The sequence below is a fragment of the Bactrocera tryoni genome, chromosome 3 (assembly GCF_016617805.1).
Source record: "Bactrocera tryoni isolate S06 chromosome 3, CSIRO_BtryS06_freeze2, whole genome shotgun sequence".
In the NCBI taxonomy this organism is placed as follows: domain Eukaryota; kingdom Metazoa; phylum Arthropoda; class Insecta; order Diptera; family Tephritidae; genus Bactrocera; species Bactrocera tryoni.
Window position 1 is genome coordinate 59,573,853 of NC_052501.1, and position 9,905 is coordinate 59,583,757.

The 9,905-nt window shown below is 33.7% G+C and overlaps 1 protein-coding gene across 3 annotated transcripts; it reads right to left on the minus strand.

Annotated features, from left to right (window-relative positions):
- Positions 1-6,591: 6,591 nt before the first annotated feature.
- LOC120770327 (putative nuclease HARBI1) lies at positions 6,592-8,621 on the minus strand. 3 transcript variants are annotated; one of them, XM_040097717.1, is made up of 4 exons: positions 7,764-7,777; positions 7,270-7,710; positions 7,070-7,205; positions 6,593-7,016 (listed from the first exon to the last, which is right to left on the minus strand). In XM_040097717.1, the coding sequence occupies exons 2-4, from the start codon at positions 7,273-7,275 to the stop codon at positions 6,643-6,645; spliced, it is 516 nt and encodes a 171-aa protein (XP_039953651.1). In that variant the 5' UTR covers positions 7,276-7,710; positions 7,764-7,777; the 3' UTR covers positions 6,593-6,642. The 3 variants fall into 3 exon arrangements, with proteins under 3 accessions (XP_039953652.1, XP_039953651.1, XP_039953649.1); XM_040097718.1 differs by having other exon boundaries at positions 6,592-7,016; positions 7,266-8,621; XM_040097715.1 differs by having other exon boundaries at positions 7,270-8,621.
- Between the last annotated feature and the right edge of the window lie 1,284 nt (positions 8,622-9,905).

Consider the following 9,905-nt stretch of genomic DNA (forward strand, 5'->3'; position numbering starts at 1 on the left):
TGTCGCAAATTTAACGCAAGATTTAAATTTGCAGCCATTTCACAGTTGACGAAGTTAAAACATTGTTCCGACCATATTTTGTAAGAAACTTTTGAATTGATCGAGGCCAATTTTAAGGTTTATCAATGCTAGAAAACATTTTGAAGTGTTTTTCAGCACCGATTGGCGTTGAATATACATACATATATTATCATAAATCTATGAAAAGCAGTTGAAAGGGAAATGAATTTACAGAGGAAGTATTATTTTAAATTATAATCGTTTAATTTGGCATAAAAAGTTCCAAAATTTTTTTATTAACCTATTTTTTTGATGCCTTGCTGAATGTAAAAACAATAGGGCAAAAGTAATGGAGCAGTTTTGTTTTAATTAAATCTTTAATAAGAAATTACAAAAAAAAAGGTATTCCAAAGCAAAACAAAAAACTTCATTGTGTTTGACGCAAATATTTTAACAATTACACTAGTTTACAGTATTGAACTTATTACTTGTTTTTGTCAAATCTACCCTCAAAAATTTTTGAGCATCGAGTTACTTCGTTTTTGATTTTTATCATTTAAGCACATATATTAATCGAAAACAGGCGTATTTTACAGTGTTAAGATTAGTTTCTCAAGTTTTTGCGTCATGAGTAGTTCAAGAAGACGTTGTTTAAATAAACCAGATCATTTTTGCTACATTTGCGGAGAATATGTGTTTAAAAATTGTAGAAAAGTTTGTGCTCTTGGATAAAAATAAGAATTCTTGGTCTCCCAATTGTGTTTGTAAACATGTGTGTTTGTGAACATAAACGGTTTAAACACTAAAAATCGAGCTAAATGGCAGTACCCAAGTACTAGTTGTGTTCAACGTCCAGTGCAGCGTTCACCTAACTCTTCAGAGCCTAAAAATATATCTGAACCAATAGAGCAAGACATTGAAGGACCAAGCTCATCAGAAAATGATGCTGATTTTGAAGGTATGTCTAATGAGCCAAACCGCTTTTCCCCAAAATGAGTTGAATGATCTTGTAAGAGATTTAAGTCTTTCTAAACAAGCTTCAGAATTGTTAGCATCAAGACTAAAAGAAAAAAACTTGCTATCCTTGGACACTAAAATAAGTTTTTATCGTGAAAGAGATGCAGAATTACGGCGTTATTTTTCCGAAGAAAACGGCATTACCTTTTGTTCAGATTTCAAAAACTTGTTGATAAAAATGGGCTTGAAGCGATACGAACCAAACGACTGGCGTTTATTCATTGACAGCTCAAAACGTAGCCTTAAATGTATTCTATTACATAATGGAAATAAATACGCTGGGGTACCTATTGGCCACAGTACAAAGTTAAAGGAGGAATATTGTAACATTTCGCTAGTCTTGAACAAAATAAAATACAATGACCATGAGTGGCAAATTTGTGTCGATTTAAAAATGGTCAACATTCTTCTCTATCAACAAAGTGGTTATACCAAGTTTCCCTGTTTTATATGTCTTTGGGACAGTAGAGCTAAACAAGAGCATTGGGTGAGAAAAGCTGGACTTAGAGAAAAAATGGAGCCTGGAAAGCACAATATAGTCCACAATTCATTAGTAACTCGTAACAAAATTATCCTTCCACCATTACATATAAAACTGGGCATCATGAAACAGTTTGTAAAATCACTAGATAAAGATGGGAACTGCTTTTCTTACATTTGCCAAAAATTTCCTCAGCTCACTATGGAAAAGATCAAAGCCGGAATTTTTGATGGCCCCCAAATTAGACAACTTACGAAAGATACTCAATTTAGAAATTCTATGACCGAGTCAGAACTAAAGGCTTGGACAGCATTCGTATCTGTGATGCAGAATTTTCTCGGAAATAAAAAATCTGAAAATTATATTGAACTTGTAGAAGACCTTCTGCTACAGTTAAAAAATATGGGATGCAATATGAGTATTAAACTCCACTTCCTCCATAGTCACCTAGAGACGTTTCCGGAAAATTTAGGAGATATGAGCGAAGAGCAGGGAGAGCGTATGCATCAAGACTTACGCGTCATGGAAGAACGCTATCATGGTTTCTGGGATACAAATATGATGTCTGACTATTGTTGGTCACTAATACGTAATTTTCCAAAGTCTACACATCGGAGAAGAGCTTTAAAACGAAGTTTTTTAGAACTTAATGATTAATTATTTTTCTTAATAAATACATGTTTTTTTCTGTGTAACACCTATATAGCTGAAACTCTGAAACTAGGGCTGATAAAAATATTTAAATTATATTTTTGGAAATATGTAGCATATTATATGTAGTCAGCAACAGCTAAAATTTCTTCGGCAACAAATGTACTGTAAACTAGTGTTATTTCCGCCTGTGGGGTTTTGTCTCATAAGTTTCCTAGTACTCGCATTCTAATCGTGATCTTCAGCGATTTCTTTGTAACTAGCGGGTAAGGTTAGGGATGCAAAAATCGTGAAATGAAACATCGATGGTTCGATGTATCGATATTTCTTCAAACAACATCGAAATCAGAAACATCGGCCATTGAAACATCGATGGGTTTTTGAACTTTTTTAACATATTTTATTAGTGAGCATAAAAAGCTTATTTCAGAACCACAAATAAGTGAAATACGCCTTTAATTGATATATATATTTTAGCTACCTATTAAATTTTTTTATTAATAAAAATTTTCTCAATAAACAAAAGATATAAATAGTTTCTGAACAAACAACAAATTATTTATTTAAAACAGAATTTATAAATAACAATTTGGAAAGTCTTTTCCCTGTCAAGCGATTTCTTTGCTGTGTGATCGTTGCTCCAGCTTCAGAAAACAGTCGTTCACTAGGCACTGAAGTGGCCACAATGGATAAATATTTGGAAGCTTGTTTATACAATTCGGGAAATACATTTTTCATATGATCCCACATTTCTGTTGGATTTTGATTGATAGAAGCAACAGCTGATCCAAGATACATTTGTACTTCAACTTCCGTTGTTGTAATAGCAGATAAATTGGAAAACTTACATTTCATATTTTGGTGGGCCAACTGTTTTTGATGGCTCCTAATATCAAAAGGGCTTTCTGTTGCACACTGATCCAAAGATTCTGACGTTCTAACGCCATTATTTGCATCCTTTATGAAATTATTTAAATACAAAACTGTTTTATTTTTAGACAGTGCATCTTTAAAATGCAGAAATTTGAATCTCGGATCCAATACAGTAGCCAACGCCAGAACTGAATTAAATTCAAGTTTGTCAAGTCTCCTATTCATGTTCTTTTGCAGTTCACTTTTGAGCTCCCCTACAATAGCGTCTTGAACTGAAATTTTTGTCAGAGCTTCAGTTAAACAGCTTACTAAAGGTATAACCTTGCCATGGTAACGTATGTATCAGCCGAAATCTCCCTGGTCACAATTTCAAAACACTTTAATAATTCAATCACCTCCTTAATTTTGTTCAGCTCGGAGGCATTAACCATAGAGGGTGCTTCTGTGCGAGTGAGCAGTACTTCACTTAAAATAGGGGCTAACTGGACAATTCTCTCTAACATATAAAAACATGAATTCCATCGCGTTCCTACGTCAATAATCATTTTCTTGGTATTACTTGTAGAAGCCCCGGTGTCTATTTGTTTCTTCTGCAATATTGCGGTTTTCAACTCTGTACAAGTGGGGTTGACTAGTATATAAATAAGGGTTAGTTCGTAAACGCAGTAATTTTGTGCAACCCTGCTGCATTCTTGCCGGCTGTGGTTGCTACTGCACAATCAGCTGATTCTACTGCCTTGCCATTGCGATTGTGCTGCGAAGAATTTTTTCGCATTTACGAACGCCAGAGAAATGGAATTTTTAATTAACGTAATTATTGATAACCAGGAAACTCAGAGTGAGAATATTTTATTGAATTACAATAAAAAAGGATTAAACAAGTAAAGAGAAGAAATCTTTTACTAAAAAGTAATTTAAAAAAAGAAAAGGCGGTCCGTACCAAAAATGGGCAATTACCTGAATATATTAAAATAAACTATCCAGAGGATGTATTTCAATCGCATTTTCGGATGGCGCGATCAACTTTTATGGTAAGCTTAACTTTTAGTTGTTGAATTTGATATGTACATATGTAGTGTGCTACTTTGTGTTTTAGCTATTGCGAAACTCTATCCAACCATATTGGACCAGATCATTGCGCGGCCGGTTGGGGCATTCCCTTGAAATGTGCCTTTATGTAACGCTGTGGAAATTGGGTAACAGCAACGTCACGTTTCGCGAGCTTAGTGACCGGTTTGGTGTTGCGAAGGGAATCACGCATAAAATATTTAAAAAATGAAATAATATGGCCTTCTGCTGTTAAACAAAGGCAAGTATGCAACATTTCGAAAGGAGCCGATGCAATCCTTTTCCATTTGTTGTGGGATGTGTAGATGGGACGCATTTTAACATCTCGCTTCCAAAAAATGATGCGATTAGTTACTACAACCGAAAAGGAAATCATACAATTATTTTGCAGGTTTGTGTATTTAAGCTTCAGTTTTATCAACACAAAATTTCTGATACCTCTTATGTTTAGGCCATATGTGACAGTAAATTTCGCTTTCTGGATGTATTTTTTGGTTGTCCAGGCAGTTGCCATGATGCTCATGTATGGAAAACTAGCCCTATTTATAAAGGAATTATTTCCGGTGAAGTGGAACTTGCTGAAAATGCAGTCATTTTAGGAGATTCTGCCTATCCTTTATCAAAATTCCTGCTCACACCTTACAGAGATAATGGGCATTTAAGATCGGAAGAAAGAAACTTTAATTACTGCTTAAGCTCAACTCGTGTTTTTATCGAGCAGTCGTTTGGGATTTTGAAACAAAAGTTTAAAATACTAAATTATATAAACTTGAGGTCAGTCAAAAAAGCATCAATGGTAATATTTGCCTGTACAATATTGCACAACTTTATTATAAATAGAGGAAACCCTTCGGAATATCTTGTTGGATTACCAGAAAATAATAACGTCATAAATGAAGAAAATGAAAATCACCTTAGTACTTCACTGGCACCTCAAGAAAATGACGATTTAGAATGAATTGCTATAAGGCGCAATTTGACAACGTTGTTTTGTTCCTAAATAAATATAAGTAAAATACTTATGAGTGGAATCCATTGTGTTTTATTTGTGTACTAATTAACAACTTAAAATTATTCGTAAGTAAAAATAAAAAAAAAAACTCTAATTACTCTGTTTTACAGCCATATTCATATTTAAGACTAAATACTATCATCTTATCTGTCTAAAAACTTTTGAAGCATATATGTAAGGCTAGCCATGGTTTGTATTCTCTCGCGCTCTATTTGCATCTTTTCCCGTTCAAGCTCTATAATTTGATCGTGCCTTTCCTTTTCATTTTTAGCTTCTTCCTTAAGGAATTCCAGAGACTCATTGGCACTGGTTCTCCTACGCCTTCTGCCGAGATTGGTCGATGTTGTGTTGTTCGAGGTTCCTGGAGAGTCATTCGAAACCCCAATATCTTCCACCACATTGGAAGCATCCCTTGTATTTGGCAGTGACAAAGACGAATACAAATTCTCAGGAGGCGTACTAATGGAATGTCTGGTTCCATATACATCGTCAAATTCTTCAAAAAACTCCCAAGCACTTGCAGCACGCCCCCTTTAAGCTATTTCGCTTTTTAATTCTTTTATATGTGCAGAAGAGATTCACAAATTTACGGGAAATCTGATCCCGTGATAAATTAAATTCTGGAACTTTTTCTTTAATTTTTTCAAGAATTCTCCCCCACAGGAATGATTTTTTTTTTCCTTCCTTCCTGGAACTCCGACTCTATGTCCAGCCTTGTTCGTATTAAATTTTTTATATAATTTGCTGGAAATTCGTAGGATCTAAATGTAAATAAGGCCTATTATTATTATATAATCATATTAATAATTAAAGACATATGAAGAATTAGAAATCATTTTACTCACTCTTCCATTTCGCCTTTGGTTCTACGCAGTTTCAAAAAAATTACTGCAATGGCTGCGACAATTTGCCGAAGTGCTGCCAACTGCATGCATTAAAAAACTTTTGACGAAGAGCAGTATTGCCGCAGGTTTTTTTGACGAACGCGTTGCCACTGCAAATATGCAGTGCAACCAAGTTACTGCGTTTACGAACTAACCCTAAACTTCAACTGCTATTAAGCAGTTCAACATTCGTGCAGTGAAATACAAAAAAATATTAAAGAAAAATGGAGGACGGGTAAAATAACTATTTTAATTAATGTTAAATTAATTTTAATTAATATTTTTTATAAATTTTTAGAAAAAATAAAGTTGCAACAAAAAAGCAATTCGAAAAATTGGTGGAGTTAATGGTGAAGTTTCCAGAAGTAGGAAGAGGAAAGCCACAATTTGAAAACAATAAATTCAAATTGAGGTGCAGCGCCTCAAAATTGCTAAATTAAAATCTTCGCAAAGATTTTAATTTTTTTTGGTTATTTAATACACAAAGTAATATTTTTTTAATTTTATTTTTAATTATTCTGGAATGAAGTGATATTTTATATTTTTGTACCATAGTTTAAGTTTACATTAAAAAATGAAGTGATATTGTTATTTAATTCCAAGCCTGAATAAATAGCACATTACAAATAATAAATGAAATTTAATATTTTAATTATTTAGAGGAAAGTCATAATATTATTGCGAATTATTCGAGCCGTATCCTCTTCTTCTCTTTCTATGTCCAAAATATCATTGGTCATTGTAGTATGTGAAGTAGATGGTATTTCTTCCGGAGATTCCACTTGAAAGTGTTGGCAAATATTGTGCAATGCGCAACAAACATTCACAATTTGCGTAGCCTTTTCGGGAGCGTAATGTAAACCTCGTACAGATAAAAGACATCGAAATCTACTCTTGAGTACACCAATTGTCCGCTCTACAATATTACGGACCTTTGAGTGTACTGTATTGTAGCGTGCTTGGGGTGAAGAAGCTTCCGCCAAGCGATAAGGCGTCATTAAAAATTTGTGCAGAGGATAGCCAGCGTCGCCTAAGAAATTACATTACTCTAATTATTTAGCAATAAATACGATAAAGTCTTACCCAAGATCCAAGTGTTATTCTGTATGTTGTTCTGTAAATGCACTTTCAAATCGCTAACATTGAAAACAAAAGAGTCATGATTTGCGCCTGCATGCCTAGCATCCACATACCGAATAGACATTTTATAATCACAAAGCTAAAAATTTTAAGAAATTATACCATTTTGTTTCTAATATAATTCAGATTTTATACATACATACAATCATCACGTTTAAACTGTAGTAGCCTTTTCTGTTAAGATAAAGATGTTGCACTTATTTTCTTGGTGAAATTATGCGAACATGAGTCCCGTCGATGCAACCAACTACTCCCGGGAAAGCACTTTTTGAATGAAATGAAACTTTTGAAGCGTTTTGCTCCTCCTCAATCATTTGAATTTTAATCCATTGGGCACAAATACGTTGTTCAATTATATTTAGAACCTCTTTAATTACTAAAGATATCGTAGGTTGCGCCAACCCAATGTTAAAATCATTTCCACTGCATTTTTGATAACCACCGTCAGCAAGGAAACGCAGAGTTGCGCAAAATTTTAATATAGGAGGTAGACCGTTCCTCGCACACGTTTGTGGAAATGTTCCTTCATCTCATTCAGTAAAAAACAAAATGCTTCTTTATTTAATCGAAAATAACTTATGAATCTGCAACAAACATTATTAAAAAGCAATTCAATTGTGAAAAAACTATGGCTTACTTTGCATTTGGAAGGTCATCAATTTTGCCCCCAGTATTTTCGTCATTGTAATATAAATCAAAACTTATATCCATTTTTTATTTATTCTTTATGATACATATATGTTTATTCACTTTTGCGCGAGCGACAACTGAATTCAAATGTTTAAATATGTCGTTTACAAAATTTTAGCTGTTTCACTATCTGTCAAATTTCCCTTTCTTAGGTTGGCAACGCCAATCATACTTCGACTGAACTTAGTTGAAGTTCGCAATATCGAAAAAGAGTTTGGTTGATCTGAAGTTGAGTTGCCTTAACTTCAATTCGACCAAGTCGGGTTGAAAACCGCAATAGGGGCATAACACTTATTTTAATAAACTTAACAATGTCGCGCACCTTAGTTATCAAAGCTGATACTTCCCTGGACTTATCTATTGACTGCGTTACAACCAAATTAAGCGTATGTGCGAAGCAGGGTATTATTTTTTTCCCCCCAAACAAGCTTCTATTTAATTTCATCATGGTTGAATCATTATCAGTTACACAAGCAGAAACTTTATTTATGGAAACGTTCCAATCGTTGAAAAGTTTAAACATAATTTCTTCTAAATAAGCTGCTGTATGACTTTCGTGCAGTTCGATTACTTCTAACGTCCCACTCAACAAACGTAAATTGTCCAAAAAATTAATTGTTACCCCAAGGAACGATTGATTTTTCATTGTCTCCGTCCATATGTCATACGTTAGGCAATAACTGTCACACTTACGAATATACTCTTTGAAAATTAAAGACAGCGTTTCATATTTTTCATCCACCTGTAATTTTATTGTTTCTTTACTTGAAACTTTAAAAAGCGGAACCAGTTCTTTCATCATCTGCAGAAAACCTTTTCCTTCTACAGTGGAAAATGGCTTGTTGTCCATTATAATATATTTCACAATTGATTCTGTAATTTTCCGAATTCTCAGTATTATTCACGTGCACATTCAACCAACGAATTCTCCGTATTTTACAACAAAACACATGACAGTTTGCTAAAGCGTTTCGAAGCAGATGTTTTCGCATTAATACCGGGAAAAAATGCTGCAAAAATGTGGAGTAAAATTTGAAAAAACATCGACATAAAACATCGATGTATCGATGTTTTTAGAATCACAACATCGATGGCAAACATCAATGTTTTTGTCAAAAAGATCAGAAACATCGATGCATCGTTTGCATCCCTAGGTATGGTTCATCATAAAAAAAAGTAAATTTAGGTTCCTCTGACTGGATGGCGCAGATAAATCGTTATGTTTCAAAAGATAATATATTTTTGAGAAGAACTGAAAGTACCGCCAACACTTTGCTTTTCATATCTGCCCAATATGAATTGCAGTTGGCCATGACTTGTAATAATACTGAAAAAATATTAAGATTGTAATACCTAAGTAAAATGAATATAACTCCAAATTATTATTTTTTTAATTAACATTCCAGCACGATAACGTGCATATTCACCTCGAAAGATTTACATAAACCTGTACATTTAATCCCAACCCTTTTTTCTTCTTAAACGATTAATGAAATAAATTATACCCCTGTTGCCAAATACATATCTGTTCAAAATAAAATTTATTTAATACATTGGCTTTACTTCAAGCAGCTGTTTTTTTAATCGGATTATAACTCCGCCTACTTCCCATATAACCCTATTTTAAATTCCATATGATTCTTTTACATTCAGGTGTGCAACTCAAGCACCAATGAATATATCGGGAAAAAGCTTTGCCCGAATAGTGCACTTACAGTAGGCTCCTTATGACCAAAAATTTTCCGAAACGGAACAAAACTTTTCAAACCCCCGGGTACCGAATATGTGGTTCAAAGTTCCAATTGCGAACTTTTTACCTAAAATATTAGTTAATCTGGGAAATATATTATAGAAATTCGGAGAGAATCTTTATCAAATATATATTGCATGAATGGCAAAAATGGGTTGAATCGAATCAATAATTTCTTTAGCCCATACATATAAAGTTTATTGATCTTCCAGTTGACTTTTACCGCATATATCAGCAAATGTGAAAACTTTCAAACCTTAAGCATCTGAAGGTATTTCCCTGGCTTTGATTCTAGCAAGTTGCAAGAGTATGAAATGTTTGGTTATATCCGAACTTAAC

What these genes read in the sequence shown, in the direction of transcription:
- LOC120770327 (XM_040097715.1), bottom strand. An exon ending in GAATAACACTTGGATCTTGG is followed by an intron (nt 7,017 to 7,069) that starts GTAAGACTTTAT and finishes GTAATTTCTTAG; the next exon opens with GCGACGCTGGCTATCCTCTG.